This window comes from Neofelis nebulosa, chromosome 8 (genome assembly GCF_028018385.1).
Source record: "Neofelis nebulosa isolate mNeoNeb1 chromosome 8, mNeoNeb1.pri, whole genome shotgun sequence".
In the NCBI taxonomy this organism is placed as follows: domain Eukaryota; kingdom Metazoa; phylum Chordata; class Mammalia; order Carnivora; family Felidae; genus Neofelis; species Neofelis nebulosa.
In genome coordinates this window covers 75,222,371-75,243,264 of record NC_080789.1, presented here as the reverse complement: position 1 = coordinate 75,243,264, position 20,894 = coordinate 75,222,371, and the positions used below count along the sequence as shown (strand labels likewise).

Below are 20,894 nucleotides of genomic sequence, written 5' to 3'. Positions count from 1 at the left end.
TGAGTGGTGTAAATACAGTTCCAATTTCATTTTTCTACCTGTGGTCATCTAGTTTTTTTTTTTTTTTTTTTTTTAAAACCTTTATTAAAGAGACTATCCTTTCCTCATTGTGTAGTCATGGCTCCCTTGTCAAATATGCAGGGGTTTATTTAATAATAATAATTAAATAATAATTTAATAATAAACCTCTGATCATATGCAGGGGTTTATTTCTGGTCTTTTGATTCTATTCCACTGGTCTATGTCTGTTTTTATGCTAGCATCATACTGTTTTGGTGACTATAGGTTTGCAGTATAGCTGAAATCAGAAGTTAATGCTTCCAGCTTTGTTCTTCTTTCTCAGGATTGCTTTCTCTATTCAGGTCAGTTTGTGGCTCCACACAATTTTTAGGATTATTTTTTTTTTCTATTTCTGTAAAAAATGCCATTGAAATTTTGACCAGAATTGCATTGAATCTATAGACGGCTTTGGGTAGTTTGGACATTTTAGTAATATTAATTCTTCCAATCCATGAACTTGGGATGTCTTTCCATTTGTGTCTTCTTTAGTTTCTTTCATCAAAGTCATATAGTTTCAATATACAGATCTCTCACCCCCTTGGTCAAATTTATATCTAGGTACTTTATTGTTTTCAATGGTATTGTAAATAAGATTATTTTACTTCTTTTTCAGATACTTTGTTGTTAGTGTATAGAAATGCAGCTGATTTCTGTATGTTGGTTTTGTATCCTACAACTTCATTTAATTCATTGATTTGTCCTGAATGTTTTGGTGGAGACTTCAGGCTTTTCTATATGTATGTAAGATCATACCATCTACTAACAAAGACAATTTACTTCTTCCCTTTTGATTTGGATGTCTTTTATTTCTTTATATTGCCTAATTGCTCTGGCTAGAAATTCTAGTACTATATTGAATAACAGTGGTCAGATTAGGCACTCTTGTCTTATTCTTGAGATCTTAGATAAAAAGCTTCCACTTTCAACTTTTCACTGTTGAGTATTATGTTAGCTGTGCATTTGTCATATATGGCCTTTTATAATGTTGAGGTATGTTCCTTACATACCCACCTTATTGGGAGATTTTGTCATGAGAGCATGTTGTATTTTTTCAAATGCTTTTTCTTCATCTATTGAGGTAATCATATGATTTTTATTCTATTCATGTGGTGCATCACATTTATTGATTTGCATATGTTGAACACATCCCAGGAATAAATCTTCCTTAATCATAGCATGATTCTTTTAATGAGCTGTTAAATTTGGTTTGTTAATTTTGTTGAGAATTTTTACATCTATATTTATCTCGGATATTGGTCTATAGTTTTCTTATTTTGTAGAGTCCTTATCTTGCTTTGTTATCAGGGTAGTGCTGGCCTCATAAAATAAGTTTGGGAGTGCTCTCTCCTCTTTGATTTTTTGGAAGAATTTAAGAAGACTGACATTAATTCTTCTTTAAATGTTTGTTAGAAATTAACCAGTGAAACCAACTGGTTTTGGCTTTTGTTTCCTGGAAGGTTTTTCATTACTAATTTAATCTCCTTTCTTGTTATTGGTCTTTCATATTTTCTTTCTTCATAATTCAGTCTTGGTAAATTGGTTATTTCTAGGCAGTCGTCCATTTCTTCTAGGTTATCCAATTTGTTAGTATAACATTGTTCACAATAGTTTTTTAAGAACATATATATTTTAGATGTATTAGTTGTAATATCTCCCCTTTCATTTCTAATTTTATTCATGAGTCTTCTTTCTTTTTCCCTTAGTCTAGCTGAAGGTTTATCAATATTGTTTATCTTTTCAAATTATTAGCTCTTAGGTTTGTTGATCTTTTTTATTGTTCTTTTGGTCTCTATTTCATTTATTTCTGCTCTGGTATTAGTTATGTCCTTCCTTCTGTTAACTGTGGGCTTTATTTTTTCTTCTTTTTCTAGTTCTTTGAGGCACAAAGTAAAGTTTATTAGAAACATCTTTTTTCATTTTTAATACAGGCATTTATTGATATAAATCATCGCCTTAGAACTGCTATTGTAGCATCCCATATGTTTAGTTTCCATTTTCATTTGTTTCAAGATTTTTTAATTTCTCTTTTGATTTCTTCTTTGACCCATATTGGTTGCTCAGGAGTGTGTTATTTAATTTTCACATATTTGTAAATTTTCCAGCTTTCCTCCTATTATTGATACTAGTTTCACACTATTATAATGAAAAAAAAATACTTGGTATGATTTCAATCTTCTTAAATTTGCTAAGACTAGTTTTGTGTTATATGTCAGACAATGTTCCATGCGTGTTTGAGAAGAATATGTAGTTTACTGCTTTTGGATAGAATATCTGTATATGTCTGTTAGGTCCATTTGGTGTAAAGTATGGTTTGAGTCCAATGTTTCTTGTTAATTTTCTGTCTGAATGATCTATCTGTTGTTGAAAGTAGGATACTGAAGTCCCCAACTATTCATGTATTGTGTAACTTCCTTCAGATTTGTTAGTATTTGCTTAATATGCACCCATATTTAATATTTGTTGGTATTTGCTTATATATGCACCCATATTTAATATTTGTTAGTATTTGCTTATATATGCACCCAGCTCCACTGTTGGGTGTATATATATTACAATTATTGTACCTTCTTGACACATTGGACACGTTATCTTTATATAATGACCTTCTTTGTCTCTTGTTACCATTTTTCACCAGAAGTGTGTTTTGTCTGATATAAGCATGGCTACTCCTGGTGTCTTTTGGTTTCCATTTACATGGAATATCTTTTTTCATCCCTTCACTTTCAATCTATGTGTGTCATTAAAGCTGAAGTGAGTCTCTTGTAAGCAGCATATAGTTGGGTCTTGTTTTTTTTGTTTGTTTTTTTGTTTTTTTTTGTTTTTTGTTTTTTGTTTTTATCCATCCGTCCTGTCTATGCCCTTTGATTGGAGAATTCAATCCATTTACATTTAGAGTAAGTGTTAATAGGCAAGGACTTACTAATACTGGCTTATTGTTTTCTGGCTTTTTTTGTAGTTCTCTGACTTCTTTCCTCCTCTTCATAGCCCTCCTTTTTGAATTGCTGATTTTCTTTTTTCTTTTTTTCTTTCTTTTTTCTTTTTCTTTTTTTTTAAATTTTATTTTTTTAAATTTACATCCAAATTAGTTAGCATATAGTGCAACAATGATTTCGGGAGTAGATTCCTTAGTGCCCCTTACCCATTTAGCCCATCCCCCCTCCCAAAACCCCTTCCAGTAACCCTGTTTGTTCTCCATATTTATGAGTCTCTTATGTTTTGTCCCCCTCCCTGTTTTTATATTAGTTTTGTTTCCCTTCCCTTATGTTCATCTGTTTTGTCTCTTAAAGTCCGCATATGAGTGAAGTCATATGATATTTGTCTTTCTCTGACTGACTGATTTCACTTAGCATAAAACCCTCCAGTTCCATTCACATAGTTGCAAATGGCAAGATTTCATTCTTTTTGATTGCCAAGTAATACTCCGTATATACCACATCCTCTTTATCCATTAATCCATCGATGGACATTTGGGCTCTTTCCATACTTTGGCTATTGTTGATAGTGCTGCTATAAACACTGGGGTGCATGTATCCCTTCGAAACACACCTGTATCCCTTGGATAAATGCCTAGTAGTGCATTTTCTGGGTTGTAGGGTAGTTCTATTTTTAGTTTTTTGAGGAACCTCCATACTGTTTTCCAGAGTGACTGCACCAGCTTGCATTCCTACCAACAATACAAAAGAGATCATCTTTCTCCACATTCTTGCCAACTTCTGTTGTTGCCTGAGTTGTTAATGTTAGCCATTCTGACAGGTTTAAGGTGGTATCTCATTGTGGTTTTGATTTGTATTTCCCTGATGATGAGTGATGTTGAGCATTTTTTTCATGTGTCAGTTGGCCATCTGGATGTCTTCTTTGGAGAAGTGTCTATTCATGTCTTTTGCCCCATTCTTTACTGGATTCTATATTTTTGGGGTGTTGAGTTGGATAAGTTCTTTATAGATTTTGGATACTAACCCTGTATCTGATATGTCATTTGCAAATATCTTCTCCCATTCTGCCGGTTGCCTTTTAATTTTGCTGATTGTTTCCTTCGCTGTGCAGAAGTTGTTTATTTTGATGAGATCCCAGTAGTTCATTTTTGCTTTTGTTTCTCTTGCCTCCAGAGACGCATTGAGTAAGAAGTTGCTGTGGCCAAGATCAAAGAGGTTTTTGCCTGTTTTCTCCTCAAGGATTTTGATGGCTTCCTGTCTTACATTGAGGTCTTTCATCCATTTTGAGTTTACTTTTGTGTATGGTGTAAGAAAGTGGTCCAGGTTCATTCTTCGGCCTGTCGCTGTCCAGTTTTCTCAGCACCACTTGCTGAAGAGACTGTCTTTATTCCATTGGATATTCTTTCCTGCTTTGTCAAAGTTTAGTTCGCCATACCTTTGTGGGTCCATTTCTGGGTTCTCTATTCTGTTCCATTGATCTGAGTGTCTGTTCTTGTGCCAGTACGATACTGTCTTGATGATTACAGCTTTGTAGTATAGTTTGAAGTCCAGGATTGTGATGCCTTCTGCTTTGGTTTTCTTTTTCAAGATTGCTCTGGCTCTTTGGGGTCTTTTCTGGTTTCATACAATTTTAGGATTATTTGTTCTAGTTCTGTGAAGAATGGTGGTGTTATTTTGATAGGGATTGCATTGAATATGTAGATTGCTTTGGGTAGTATCGACATTTTAACAATATTTGTTCTTCCTATCCAGGAGCATGGAATCTTTTTCCATTTTTTTGTGTCTTCTTCAATTTCTTTCATAGGCTGTCTATAGTTTTCAGTGTATAGATTTTTCACCTCTTTGGTTGGATTTATTCCTAGGTATTTTATGGGTTTTGGTGCAATTGTAAATGGGATAGATTCCTTGATTTCTCTTTCTGTTGTTTCATTGTTGGTGTATAGGAATGAGACCAATTTCTGTGTGTTGGTTTTATATCCTGCAACTTTGCTGAATTCATGAATCAGTTCTAGCAGATTTTTTTTTGGTGGAATCTTTAGGGTTTTCCAAATAGTATCATGTCATCTACAAAGAGTGAAAGTTTGACCTCCTCCTGGCCAATTTGGATGCCTTTTATTTCTTTGTGTGAATTGGTGATTTTATGTAGTAGTATGCTGATTCCCTTGTTTTTATCTATGAATCTACTATAGGTTTTCACTTTGTGGTAACAACCTAACTTCAATTGCATATAAAAGCTCTACTCTGGGGTGCCTAAGTGACTCAATCAGTTGAGGATCCAATTTAGGCTCAGGTCATAATCTCACAGTTCATGGGTTCAAGCCCTGTGTCAGGCTCTGTGCTGACAGCTCAGAGCCTGGAAACTGCTTCGGATTCTGTGCCACCCTTTCTCTCTGCCCCCTCCCCTGCTCATGCTCTGTCTCTGTCTCTCAAAAATGAATGATCATTATAATTTTTTTAAAAAACTCGACCCTTTCATGTTCTTAATATCACAATTTATCTCTTTTTATATTGTGTATCACTTAAAAGTTACACGAGTTGTAGTGATTTTTAGTACTCTGTCCTCTAACTTTCATACTAATATTTAAGTGGTTAACATACCATCTTATTACAGTATTAGAATATTCTGAATTTGACTATATATTTACCTTTACTAGTGTTGTATATGTTCATATGTTTTCATGTTACTAGCTAGCTTCATTTCAGTTTCAAGAACTCCTTTCAGCATTTCAGGCAGGTCTAGTAGTGATGGTTTCCCTCAGCTTTTGTTTGTCTGGGAAAGTCTTTATTTTTCCTTAATTTCTGAAGGATGATTTTGCTTGATTATGCACTTTTGTATGCCTTGGAAATGTCTTGTGTTGTTCAGGTTACAGCTATATTCAAGATCTGTACCTTTCTGGGGTGCCTGGGTGGCTCAGTCGGTTTAGCCTCCAACTTTGGCTCAGGTCATGATCTCATGGCACATGAGTTCGGGCCCCACATAGGGCTCTGTGCTGACAGTTCACAGCCTGGAGCCTGCTTTGGATTCTGTGTCTCCCTCTCTCTCTGCCCCTAACCCACTCGCATTCTGTCTCTGTCTCTCTCAAAAATTAAAAAAATTAAAAAAATTAAAAAAAAACCGAACTGTACCTTTTATATTATTTAGGAAATCTAAAATAGCTTAAAATATAAAATTTACATATATATATGATTTTATTTGAATTGAGAGTAGAATTCTATGATAGAATATTTTCCTCATGATTCTATGCCTTATAACCTAAATTAAAAATTAAAAATCCATTTACTTAACACATTAGTGTCTGAAACTTAAGCTTTGGCAGGATAATTTAGTTGTCAGATTCAGAAGATCTCCCAAGAAACTTTAAAGCATATAGAGAAAGAGAAGGATTCTGGTGTCACAAGATGTTATCTATTTTGTGGTAAACATAAGAATTCATGACACTGCTCACATCCAATATTTTCTTATTGCTAACACATTTCTTAATTCTCTTATACTTCAAGTAGCTTTCCACTGCTAACATAAGTCTTACTTTTAAAAAAATTGTTTTTAATGTTTATTTATTTTTGAGACAGAGAGAGACAGAGCATGAACTGGGGAGGCGCAGAGAGAGAGGGAGACACAGAATCGAAAGCAGGCTCCAGGCTCCGAGCCATCAGCCCAGAGCCTGACGCGGGGCTGGAACTCACGGACCGCGAGATCGTGACCTGAGCTGAAGTCGGACGCTTAACCGACTGAGCCGCGCAGGCGCCCTATAAGTCTTACTTTAAAGCAAAGAACCCCACATAACTTCATCTGCCTAACTACAACATGCGGTCTAAAAATTAGACCAGAGGGCAGGAAGGTGCAAGCACTTTATGACAAAAGAAAAGGAGCAAGACAGACATGTGATAGCACCATACTTGATATAAATTTCACATTTGCTCTGGTTCTATACCTCCAGCCTAAGTGCTCTTTTAGGTTCCACAGAAGAAAGTTCTAACACAATAGGAGTAAGTACTCTATGATGTCTACCTAACCCAGGGTGATGACAGATGGAAAAGATGAGCAGGAATAAATATTCCAAATTCTCACGCATGACTTTGTATTCAGATATTTCTAAATGCTTATGAGGAAAGATGGCTAAAGACTTCAAAAGAAACAATGTTCCTTTTAAATATTTCTATGCTTACTTTACACTCATTCCTAGAGTAAAATTTTAATTAAGGTAGTTTCAAATCATTAATAATATAGCATAACAGTAATAGAGACTATTTTATAAAGGCTCTTAAAATATAAGTGAACAATTTTAGAACATATGAATGTATACAGCTTGGTGAAGAGATTAGTATACTATCCAGGTAATATTTTTCTGTGAGAAGAGATAAGTTGACATCTAAAGCAATCAAATTATTCTTTCAACTAGCTTGCTATTCCTTGAGATTAACATCTGTAGTCTTTGAGTACTCATTATATCTAGATAGATGTGAAAATAAAAAGAAGTGGTATTGTCCCGGAAACTTCTAATCAAAGCAATAATAAAACTTTTTGGATAACTAAACTTTTATTTCCTTAATAGCTGCTCTGAGTGAAAACTTGTTTAAAGATGATAAACTGAGGAGCCTAAGGAAATCAATATAATTCAAAAGAAAAATGAAATGTTCTTGTGATATAAAATATGTACGTACCTTTGTGGAATGTAGAACATATGTTGGGGAGGTGGTTTATAGAGGACTCCTTCATACACAGGCCAGAGCCCACTTAAAATTCTGAAGAGAGAACTTTTTCCACAACCATTGGGCCCAGTTATCAAAAGGTGCATTCCTTCTTGTACCTAGAGTAAGAAATAGAATTATAAACTGCAATATTTAAAAGTGATTTCATTTGGCAGCATTTAAAAGCAATTCTTTGCAAATTTTGAAACACATGATAACCTAGGATTAGCAAGGATTCAAAAAATATATATATCAGGACTGAGAACATCAAATTTGGCTTTGACTTTGCTCTGAGGCTAATAGCATGATAAGATAATCCAACTCCAAAGGAAATAGACCTTCTTGGAATGAGCACTGGATTTCTAAAATTTTAATTGAGGTCCTGTCATCAGATGTTATACACATATGTAGAAACAAAACCACATGGGAAATAAGAAAGTATAAAATTTTAAATTAACATATATTAAATTTGACTTTATTTATATTAATATTTGACTAAATTTATACTGAATTCAAATCCAACTTTGTTGTATTTGTCAGTTGGAGTTATTAGCTATAAAGCAAAGTTTATTCTAAGATCCAGATGGTTGGTTTAATTTTCTATTTCAGCAGTCTGAAATGTTACACAATCACAAAAGCTCATCAGAGAGATGAAATGATTCTAATTCTGTTTTGTTCACAGATGGGGAAAATACATTTACCAAGCCAAGAGAGAGGAAAGCAAGAAGACTATAATTTAGTCTTATGTCTAGGAATGGATTAAGACATATATATATATGTGTGTGTGTATATATATATACACACACACATATATATGTCATATATGTTATATATATGTTATATGTGTTATGTATATGTTACATATGTTGTATATGTATAATATATAATTCTACGAATGAATTAAAACATATATATATATATATATATATATATATATATATATATATAATAAGCTATTTATCCATTATCAGTTGGATGCTTCTCTTTAGAATCTTCCATCTTATTTATCATTTAAATTTAAACAGTTAAGTTTCATGAATTCCCATTCCACCCAATAGAATCAGGAAGTTGTCTTAGTGTGGTATTTAAAAGGCATTGTAAAAAACAAGGAAAAAGAACAGCATTTAAAAATTTGCCTTAAGAACACTGATAAGAACATTTCTAAGAACAAATGATGTTTTGTAATCAGTACTAAAAAGTGAATAGAGCATCAACGTATGAAAGGCAGAAATCTGTATGCTTGTAGATACAGTTTTGTATAATAGGGACACAAATATCTAAGTATCAGTGATATAGAATATGTCATATTTAAAACTCAGTGATGAAGGAGCGCCTGGGTGGCTCAGTCTGTTAAGGGCTTGACTCTTGATTTTGGCTCAGGTCATGATCTCACAGTTTTTGAGATTGAGCACCGAGGTTCTGTGCTGTTAGCCTGCACAGAGCTTGCTTGGGATTCGCTCTCTCTTCCAGTCTCTCTACCCCCCTCACCCAATAAATAAATAAATAAATAAATAAATAAATAAATAAACAAACTTAAAAAAAAAAAAGAAAACTCAAAGGTGAAAAAACACTATATTATTTGCATTATGTCAGTATAAGGGATCACTTCCGTGTCTACATATTGTGTATAACATAAACTGGAATCTTCTTGTTGAAAGAAGGTGGTGGGAAGAGGAAGGAAGGGAAGGAAAAAAGGGAAGGATTGGGAAGGAGGTTAAGATAAAGGAGCTAAGGATGTATACAATAAGTATATGTAAAGCCAAAATGGTTCAGATTTATGTTCTGTCTAAATAATTAGATTTCCTTAGTAAACACTGATTGGATATCTACCATGTGCCAGACATTCCTCTAGGCACAAGGGCTACAGTGCTACCCAAGACACATTTCTGTTCTCATAGAGCTTATATTCCAATGGGAAAGACAGCAAGAAACATGTGAACAAAAATTAAGCAGTGATAAATACTTTTATAATGGCAAAACAAGAAAGATTCATTTGGGAAAGAATGCCAATGCCAATGGTGGCATTGTGGGGTTGGAGGTGGTAGGGGGATGCTTCTTTTGAATGGGTGGACAGGAAAATCCTCTTTGAGGAGGTAACGTTTAGTCTGAGCCTGCGTGACAAGAAACAGCCAGTCAGAGCAGGAGAAAGAACATTTCAAGCACTGAAGGCAGCTACCACAAGGACATAAGACAGCAGTGAGCTTGAGTCTAAACATTTTACTATAGATATTTTTTCTCCCTAATTGTAGCCAACTGAAAAGTTATTTTGATAGAATAAAGTTTGAAGAAAATCCTGGGAAGAACCCAGAAAGAATTAATTTTGTGATTTGCTGCACTCTGTCACTAGAGAGAGGGTTAAGGAAGTTTAATTTTGTAGAAGCATAAATACCTCCTAAATGATTTTTTTAAAGGTATGTGGCATGGCAAAAGGCATATTCACAAAATATTTTAATAGCATCATTCTCTATTAGGAATTCTCAGAAATTTAACACATTTGAGTCATAATAGAAGCCTTTTCTATATTCATATTATTTTATTAGCATAAGTTTTCTTATGTTTAACAGTGAGTGTGAAGCAAAAATAATTCCCACATCATTGAATTTTCTTTATCAAATAGTTTTTTAATCCCATAATGGATAAGAACCTTTTCCTCTAGAAACCTGTTTGTCAATGTATATATAGGAAACAGAATTTTCATTATATTTTAGGGACCTGACACTTTTTAAATAAAACTCCCCGAGTCAGAAACAAAGCCAACTATCATAAAGTATACTATATTAACATATATCTTTGTAGAACTTCAAAATTGATGACATTTCATTAGATTAAGTATTTTTAAATTCATTTTGTATAAAAAACAAACTGAGCCCTGAATTTTTTCACAGAAAGAGTGTGATGTGTCCACAATAATGTAGTTAGTAGGTGGTATAATTCAAGACTCTTAATACTATTTAATAAATGGAACAACAAGAATTGATACTATAAAACATAACCTGACAAACTCTGTATAACAAGTCATAAATAAAAAAATTGCTAAACTATTAATAAATAATTAAACATTCCATATATGCCCCTTCAAATGTTTTATTTCAAATCTACTTAAGATTATGGTGCATCATTAGCACCTAATTGGTACTCATGATCATATCCAACTAATTAAATCATTCTGTAAGTCTATAAATGGAAAAATAAAGCCTAACCAAATTGTAATTTAAATACAATTTCTCAGGCATCTGGGTGGCTTGGTCGATTAAGCATCCGACTCTTGATTTCAGCTCAGGTCATGATCCCAGGGTCATGGGATTAATCCCTAAATCAGCCTCTACACTGACGAGCCTGCTTAAGAGTCTCTCTCTCTGCCCCTCCCCCCACTCATTCTCTCTCTCAAAACAAACACAATTTCTCCTATATTTATTAACACAGAATTTTCCCATGTTCAGTACTTATCATCTTCCAGAACCCTTATTCATTTGCAAGCACATCTGTAATAATTAAACTTAGACTGAGGTCCATGCTGAAATCATTAGTATGTGTATTGTCATGTTTGTAATTCTGTTACCAAGTCCAATCATGTCTTTGTAAATTTAGATGCCTTCATTGTAGTCATTAATGCTTATCAGAGAATTATTGTGTGCTTGAATTCCAAAAATGTTTGTTCAAATTTTACAATGCTTTAAATTAGGGCCTCTGGTTTACTAAGCAATTTTCACTTCTTGGTTTTTGTTACCAAGACATAGAATAATAAATAACAACTCTTAATCTCAACAAAATTAAACACTAAATTCCAATCCATGAATCTTCTGATTATTTCTTCCTATGGAAGAGGTGATTATTGGAAATATAAATTATATTTAGAGAATATATAATAGCAGAAGTAAACTTGCTAATGACCTCTTCCTTATATTTTAGTAAATACATTACAACATAGGCTTGTATATTTTGAGTAATCCCTATATGGAAAAAATTAAAATCTTTTTCCAGATATTAATTTCTGAGGAATTTCTCTATTATTCCCAAAAGTTACCTTGTATGGGCCCTCAGTGCACTGAGAAATTTTGATTTTCACCCCAGCAAAAAAGCAGTAGAAATCAAATTTCTCTTTCTCTTTGCTTTCTGAGGAACTGCTTCTGTAATTGAGCCACTATGCATACCTTTCTTGATTTCCCCTCCTTTCCATATGCTCCTCCAAGTACTTAACATAAGGTACATGAATTCTGAGTTGTTTTGTATTAGTGTGATGGCAACAATCAGAAGATTCTTGAATATCATCTTACTTTGAAGTTTAGCCTGGAAGCCACCACTTCTCCCGTTGGTGTAATTATGGGAACATTTTCACAAATAATTCCATGATCCACATCAATAACTCTTCCTAAAAGTTAAGGAATAGTTTAAGTTATAAAAGCTAGTATATGTTGTATCTACATCTCAAAAGAGGTTTAATGTAAATTTGGACATTCTGACACATATATTTGGAAAATATTTATCAGAAACATTATACAATAATCTAATGTCAACATCATAATGAGAGCATAATGAGATAAACTCTATCTGATATAACCTAGCTATATTCTTTATAATTGTTTATTTCACTAAATTAACCTTCCCTACAGAAAAAATACAATGCTGCAATAAGAGAATTAAGGTGTGGAATAACACAATTTTTTAAAATGTGATAATTAAAGTTAAGTTAAAAAATATAGAATAATGAAGAACAATAAAATGTTAGCTCTAATTCTGTATTTGAATTTTAAAAGCAAACAATTCATCCTGCCATATGTTCAGTTTCTAAAAATAATTCTAGAAATTTGTTCTAAATAAAATAGCATAATTTTTTCTTGGTAATGTTAGTCACCACTCCTCAAATTGTGACACTAACTTTAGGAATAATTGTTTAAATAAGTAAATATTAGCTCTTGGTAACTAATAACAGTGATCTTCTAAAAAATTTTGGTTCTGTTGATAAAGTAAGCATTTCAAAATAGGAAAATATAAAACATTTGCTTTAATACCTTTGATTTCCAATGTGTCACTGAGGGGTAATTCTATGTTAACTCCATTCTTGCTATGGTTTTCAGACTCTTGCATGACAGCAGCTCTCTTATAAATGCCTCTTTTTACTTCATCAAAGACCCAAAACATATTGTACACTCGAGCAGTATAGCCTGCTAATTCTGTGATCTAAAATCAGCACAGAGATAAAATAGAGTTAATATACTCCAGATAGACTTTTAAATAAATATGCGATCTATTAGCTTCTTGATTTAATATTAAAGATCTTATTTCATAATACATGAAAAAAATAATACATCTGTTAATGATAAAAAATAACAGAAAAGGCTTACCAAGAGAACAAAATAACACAGTGTCAATGTAAATTTGATTGGAATTATAAAACCCATAAAAATTATTCATTCAAATGAGTGTTCAAAATAAAATGTAAGGATTTCAGAATGTTAGTGAGGCTTAAAATCTTTCAATCAAATTTCTGATTTGGCTCCTGTTTGCATGACAAATTTTATTTCCAGAAAATTAGAAATTTTGTGAAAAGCTTAACGTCATTCAATGAAATAACAATCCTTTGTTTTGATATCTTTTTTTCAATTTAAAATGGAAGATTTTAAATATAAGAAAAATAGGGTTTTTTTCCTTATTATGAAATGAATGTTTTTAAGTCAAATTGATTGTCAAAATTCCTAAGCTTTGCCAAAGAAAACACTCCTGTCAGAGGATATCAATACTGGAAGTGAGCTCAGTGAAAAGCTTCAAATCCTTTTCAGTCCAAATCCCATAGTTCAGCTTCTTTTCCAGCCAAACATGATTTACATGCCCAAAGAAAAACATTAAATCTGACTTTTATTCTGGGTGAGATTAAAAATGAGATAAATCTCTGTTTTAGTCCCTAAGGCTAAGTAGAATGGTGTCTTGCTCTTATTCTTCCAGTTGTCCAATTTAGGTTGAATCCCTTGCTGTTTTTCTATTAAAATAATACCTTGTTGTTATCAGGGTAATGTGAAAGGTGACTCATCTCCTGTCAAGACCATCTTTCTCAGTGAAAAGAAAAGCACAAAAACCATTCCCTTATGGGAATATTTACTAGGAAATTGGTACCAATAAGCAAGGCATGTCACTAATAAATTGTGGGATAATACAATGCTGACATTTGTGTAAGATTTATGTGTGTGCAAAACCTAAACCGTAAATGAGTATGTATAGTTATCAATAGCCTTCTAGCACACGTCTCTACTATGTGAGAAATATTCATTTCTGTATATTAATGTTGTAACTCTTTAATCGGTAATTTCTAAAATGTTATCTAGAAGAATCCCTTGAGTCCCCAAGTGGAGCAAAATAGAGCCAAGAATTAACAACATACAGATTCAAAAGAAACTCAGGTAAATGTATTTGCATAGAGGAAAAAATCCAAAATGAAATGTATGGGTCCAAAATGACATGTATGGGTCAGTTAAAGAAAGGCAAGAGGCAATGAGTTAATATGCTAGAATGCAAGGTGGAGTAGGCAGAGTGAGCATATGACTGTTGACAAATTACTTTGGGATACAAGGCAGGGAGTTTGCCCTAGGACTCTTACTCTAGAGAGGAATCTTGTTTCTTCTGGAACCAGCAGAGAGAACGCATGGTTCTTGCTTGTGCTGTTACAGCAATGGTAAGATTCTTTAGATGTGAACATTCTATGATCCCAAGTATATTCAGGGAAAATAAAGCAAAATTAAATTATTTCTTGTATTGGATACAATGTAGAAAAAACTAGTCGATTTCTTTCTGTGACTTAGGTAGCAAAGTATTTTAATATGAGATGCGTAAAACTTTGATTTGTCATTTAATTTTAATAAATTATTTATTACATCAAAAACCTATCTTAAAAACGATGTACACATTATCAAAATTATTATTTGAAGAAAAATTTATAGCTGAGTTGCTTTGGTATATGACCCTAAACAATCGGTTTTACTTTAAAAAAAAAAAAATCCTTTCAATAAATCAGTTGTTGAATGACACTGAAAACTTTTTTTTTTTTAATTTTTTTTTCAACGTTTTTAATTTATTTTTGGGACAGAGAGAGACAGAGCATGAACGGGGGAGGGGCAGAGAGAGAGGGAGACACAGAATCAGAAACAGGGTCCAGGCTCCAAGCCATCAGCCCAGAGCCTGACGCGGGGCTGGAACTCACGGACCGCGAGATCGTGACCTGGCTGAAGTCGGACACTTAACCGACTGCGCCACCCAGGCGCCCCGACACTGAAAACTTTTGTCAGCAAATCACAAACTTTCTTACTCTTTTATATGGTCTATTCAAGGCTGATTTAATAGGCAGATAAATTTATATGGTCTGGTGATTCATATTGATACAAAAGCCAAAAGAGTAAATTAATGGTGAAAATGATTAATCATGGGAATATTATATAATATCTGAAATAAATAATTTCTAATTTTAACACTGTGACATCTTCAGGTCTTAATACCATTCTTTCAGCAAATATTTCTTGACCACATACAATATTCCAAGTATTAAAATGATTAGGACTGCAAAGATGAGTAAGTTGCTGCTTTCCACTCAAGGTCTGGTGAGCAGACAGACAATTATAATGTGGTAAAGCATCAGATTTACTGGGACACGGAGAAGGAAGACCCAGACTCTGCAAGGAAGGTGGGGAAGAAGGTGGAATCACAAGAGGATTTTATATGCGGTTGGTGAGGCTTGACTTGTCATGAACGATGAGTACAAGTTTGCAAAGTATATAAATGATATTATTGGCTAGCGGTGATTGAATTCCTTAATATGTGTTATTTTTATAATTATTATGATTTTTTAAATGTTTATTTATTTTTGAGAGAGACAGAGAGAGACAGAGAGTGAGCAGGGGAGGGACAGAGAGAGAGAGAGAGGGAGACACAGAATCCAAAGCAGGCTCCAGGCTCCGAGCTGTCAGCAAGAGCCCCACACAGGGTTTGAACTCACAAACCATGAGATCATGACCTAAGCCAAAGCTTGGATGCTTAACCGACTGAGCCACCCAGATGCCCCTGTTGTTTTAAATATTCTACATGCATTGACTCACAACAACCCTACAAAATCAATGCCGTCATTATCCCCACTTCACATATGAGGAAACAAATGCAGATAGGTTAAGGAACTTGATCAAGTTCACATAATTTGTAAATACTGGAGTAAGCTTTTAAATGTAGGTTCTCTGGTTCCAGAATCCACACCTAATAGACTTTTTTTTTTTTTTTTAAACAGATATGTCATACTAGGGGCACCTCTGCGGCTCAGTCAGTTGAGCGCCCTGCTCTTGATTTGGGCTCAGTTCATGATCTCACTGTTCTTGAGATCAAGCCCTTAAGTCAGGCTCTAGCTGATAGGGCTGGGGCTGCTTAGGATTCTCACTCTCCCTCTCTCTTTCTGCCCCTCCCCTCCTTGTGCACTTACTCGCTCTGTCTCAAAATAAACAAAAAAACATTAAAAAAAAAAAGAAAGAAAAGAAAACTATACACCGAAAAAGGGGAGTTTCAATTGAGAGTGTAAAACTCAAATAGTATTAGCATCAAAACACTTAGGAGTTGCTGCCCTTTATCTTGATTACAGTTTTAGGAATTTATAGTAGAGAAAAGATGCTTTCAAAATGCTAAGTATATCTGATAATTTACATCTTTCTTGATTTTGAAATATTTTATTTTAATCAAATTGAAAACAAGATATGCAAGTACCTCTTTGTATGACGACATAATCCTTTCGATAGCATCAGCTCCAGAGGCCAATAAATTTCGAGCAGTAGTAAAGGCTTCTGTCCGTTCACTAACCATAGCTTGTTTTTGGCCATCTTCTAGATCTAAAAGCCAATTACAAAACTATTGAGTTTTTTCAAGTAACTGTTTCATTTTTACAAATGAAATGGTGACTAAAAAACCCACGTGTAAATTTTTCATTAATATCAGCAATTTTCTAGAAATTTAATGAATTATTGAAAATACAGTATTTGTGGGGCGCCTGGGTGGCGCAGTCGGTTAAGCGTCCGACTTCAGCCAGGTCACGATCTCGCGGTCCGGTCCGTGAGTTCGAGCCCCGCGTCAGGCTCTGGGCTGATGGCTCGGAGCCTGGAGCCTGTTTCCGATTCTGTGTCTCCCTCTCTCTGCTGCCCACCCCCACCTTCTCTCTCTCTCTCTCTCTCTCTCTCAAAAATAAAAATAAACATTTAAAAAAAAAAAAAAAAAAAAAAAAAGAAAATACAGTATTTGTACCGGATTTTATTTAAAGCTTCCTTTCATTATTTTTTTAGGAGAGAGTTAGAGCAATTAAATTACCAATTAAGACTATTTTCATTTAGCATTTTTTCAAACCTTTGCAAATTCAACATTCAGCCCTTCTTACAGTTATGCAATAAAATGCTAGTGATTTGTTCAATAAACTAGTAATAACTGGAATATAAGCAAGTATTTCTAGGGTGATTCCTTCAATAGAAATGTAAATTAGCTGATCTTCATAATCTAGACTTAGTTTATATGTTTCACCCAAACTGTACCTACAGCACTTCAAACACACAATATTCCATTCACCTCAAGCATACACAATTCTGTTTATCCTTTGGTATTTGCATATATCATTTCCTTGAAATGGCATATATACCATTAATATATATACTTACTACACTTCCCTTCCTTTTTTTGCCTAGCTCTTTCTTTAAGAAAGTCAACTCGTTAGAAGAGATTTCCCTGGAAACCCTCGTCTGCCTTTTCTAATAATCTATAGGCTCCTTAAGAGTCAAGACTGTTTTTGACTCTTTATTCCCAGTACTCAGCAGAGTGTCCAGCACAGAGTACACCTCAATGTGTATTGAATGCATGGATGAATAAATGGATACATGGATGAACATCCTAAATTACTGTCAAAGCAGAATTACGGTCAAGAGTAGGAGGTAGACTAGGTTTGAATGCAGGCTCTACTACTTAATGACAAATGGTAAGAGAAATAAAACAAGCCAATGACCTTCTTCATGCCTATTTTCTCATGTGTAAATGAGGGAATTCATACTACTGTCTTAAACAATTGTATCTCAAAGGATTGTTGTGAGGTTTAAAGGTGAGATACAAATGAAGTATTAGTCTAATCCATGGCTGATAATAAGTGCTCTAAGTGTTAGCGGTGATTACTTTCTTTGGTTATTATTGCGTATGTACTCAATTTAGTCTTATTCTTCTAAATTATTCTCCCCAGTCATTACTTTATATTTCCCATCATCTATAGGATTTTCAACATGGTTCTCCCATAAATTATCTCCAAAGTTCTAAATTAAATACTATAAATTAATGAAAGTATTAGAATGCTATAGATAGCCATAGGCCCGTTTTGATATATATTTCTCTCTGTTTTATCTCAGTGTAAAGTGTTTTTTTGTTTGTTTGTTTGTTTCGTTTTTTTGTGTTTTGTTTTCTACAACAGTGCAAATATTTAACTTGTGCCCTGCTAGGACTACCAAATACTTTTACCTTTACTTGCTCATAGACAGCTCAGCTGAGTTTGAAAGGGTTCCATGCATAATATAAGGTAAAATTCACTCAGCAGATATTTACTAAACAACTAGATGTGTTAAGAAATTAGGCACAGTATTATATGACATGCAAGGATAAATGTGATTTTCAGACTCTTTCCTTGGGGGACTTACAGTCTGGTAGGAGACAGAAGACAAGTTCCTAAATTACGCAGGGTAGCCTATGACAAGAGTTAGTGTGAGGTGTTTGGAGAGGGCAAAAATCAATTCTTGCTGCAAGACACAGGAAATGTTTCACGGAGCAGCCGACTGTGACAGAGGCCTTGAAGACTATGTACAATTAAGAAATCACAAGTACAGCGTAAGTAATGGCACAGAGAAGGGAAATTTCAAGCAATGCCAATTGGATGATGAACAGCCTGCTCATGTTACAGAATGGGTGGTGGCAGGCACAGATTTCACTTGAATATCAGAATCACCATGTGTCCATGGAGACATTTTATGATAATCCAATATGGTCCCTCCTGGCCCTACTGTTAATCACTGCTTTACAGAACTACCATTAGTCCCTTGAAGTTAGTTTCCTTGAAGAATGAAAAAAGAAAGGCTTTGAGTGCTGGTAGAAGTGAGGAGTGAAGGATGTGATTGGATAAATAGACTGGGAACAGAATGTAGATATTCTTAACACATTTAAATGTGATAAAATTTAGATAGCCACAAAAAAATTACAGAAGGGTTCTCAGCAAGCTACAAAAATAATGAATTGCTGTATCAGTTAAAGTTCTAAGAATAGGTTTGGCTCATAGAGAATCTGGCTGATGATCTAAAATAATTATGGAATTTTATGAATTTAGGTTAAAAGGGGTTTGAGTAGCAGCTTTCATCAACAGCCTCTGTTAACAAGGAAAAACACTAGCACAGATGGATTTGTGCTTGATACGGCATGGTACTTTCCATGTTGCTTTGGCAGATTAGTGCTTACTGGGTTTTCTTCATGCTTTTAGCAACAAAATTACAAATAGCTGTGGACAGATTTCATTTGACTTTTATTCTATTGGTTGTTTTTTGGCAGGTACTATGAGGACAGTGCCAGTAGTATTTTGTCATGCATACAACAGCCAACTGCATAACTTCTATGAAAAAGCCAAATTCCTTAGTGGCAGAATATAAATTCATGACCTAGGGCACTCACGTATTTTGTATCATAGGTCAACACATTTTATTTTCCTCACCAAATAGTTTAAATATTTTGTCAAATGTTTCTCATTTAAGGATGTAATATTTAACATTATTTGCTCATTTTACTTCAACCTTTCAGCTCTGCTAATAAAAAGTATATATTGAAAGATGGTGACATCTGTTATTCACTGCAAAGGTGAGAAAAAATTTAAAAACTAAGGTTATGTCATGATGCACTTGTCAAAAACCCTACAGCTGTACAATGCAAAGAATAAATCCTAATGTAAACTATGCACTTCAGTTAATAATGTGTGCATATTGGTTCATCAGTTGTAACAAATGTACCACACTAATACAAGATGTAAATAATAGGGGAAGCTGTGAGGGAAACTGGATATTTATTTGGAACTCTTTGTACTTCCTGCTCAATTTTTCTGTACACCTAAAACTGCTCTAAGAAAATTAAGTCTATTAATTTTTTGTTTAAGTAGGCTTCATGCCCAGCACAGAACCTCAAAGCAGGGTTTCAACTCACGAGCCTAAGATTCAGACCTGAGCTGAGATCAAGAATTGGACTCTCAGCAGGTGACTCTGAGCCACCGAGGCACCCTAAGTCTATTAATTTTTTAAGAATTAAAATAGTAGGTTATTCCTCCATACTTTTTTCTTTGGACTTATAATCTGAGTTTATTTCTTTGCACTTGAATTTTATCTTTATCACATTGACAAATCTCAGCAAAACCTTTTGGTCTTTCCCTACCTCACGCTGTATAAAATATCAATTCTAATTGGATTGAAGATCTCAATGTGAAATGAAAAACCAATAATTTTCTAGAAGATAAAGTAGGAGAATATCTTCATGGCCTTGGATTAGGCAAATATTTCTTGAATAAGACATAAAACCACTAACCATACACGCAAAAATGATTGATAAACTGAACTGTTAAAATGAACTTCTCTTACACACTATTAAGAGACTGAAAAGGTAAGAATAGAGTGGGAAAAGATATTTAAGATTGTGTGTGTGTGTGTGTCTGACAAAAGTCACATTATAGAGTACATAAGAATTTTTACAAATCAATAAGAAAAAAACAGAAAAGTCCATTTAAAAGTGACCAAAAAACTTATTGGCGCTTCATAAGAAAAGCTATCTGGGGTGCCTGGGTGGCTCAGTTGGTTAGGTGTCCGACTTCAGCTCAGGTCATGATCTCGAGGTTTGTGAGTTCGAGCCCTGCATTGGGCCCCACATTGGGCTCTGTGCTGACAGCTCAGAGCCTGGAGCCTGCTTTGGATTCTGTGTCTCCCTCTCTTTCTCTGCCTCTCCCCTACTTGTTCTCTGTCTCTCTCTTTCTCTCTCTCTCTCTCTCTCAAAAATAAACATTAAAGAAACAAGAAAAGAATAATAATTAAAATGAAAAAAAACCAAAGTAACTTATTCATGAGTTGGGAGCCCAGTGTCAGGCTCTGTGTTGGCAGCTCAGAGCCTGGAACCTGCTTCAGATTCTGTGTCTCCCTTTCTCCCTGCCCC

At 34.2% G+C, this 20,894-nt stretch overlaps 2 protein-coding genes across 3 annotated transcripts in view; one reads left to right on the top strand and one right to left on the bottom strand.

The window, feature by feature from the left end:
- The window catches only part of C8H12orf40 (chromosome 8 C12orf40 homolog), a 257,398-nt gene that overhangs the window by 129,888 nt on the left and 106,616 nt on the right, over window positions 1–20,894 (top strand). The gene's annotated exons all lie outside the window — the stretch shown is intronic.
- Window positions 1–20,894, bottom strand: part of ABCD2 (ATP binding cassette subfamily D member 2) — a 67,683-nt gene that overhangs the window by 37,131 nt on the left and 9,658 nt on the right. Inside the window, exons 3-6 of the mRNA XM_058743117.1 lie at window positions 16,410–16,531; window positions 12,692–12,860; window positions 11,957–12,051; window positions 7,656–7,801 (exon numbers count right to left, since the gene is read on the bottom strand). Coding sequence (XP_058599100.1) covers window positions 7,656–7,801; window positions 11,957–12,051; window positions 12,692–12,860; window positions 16,410–16,531 — 532 coding nt within the window. The remainder of the gene's footprint in view (window positions 1–7,655; window positions 7,802–11,956; window positions 12,052–12,691; window positions 12,861–16,409; window positions 16,532–20,894) is intronic.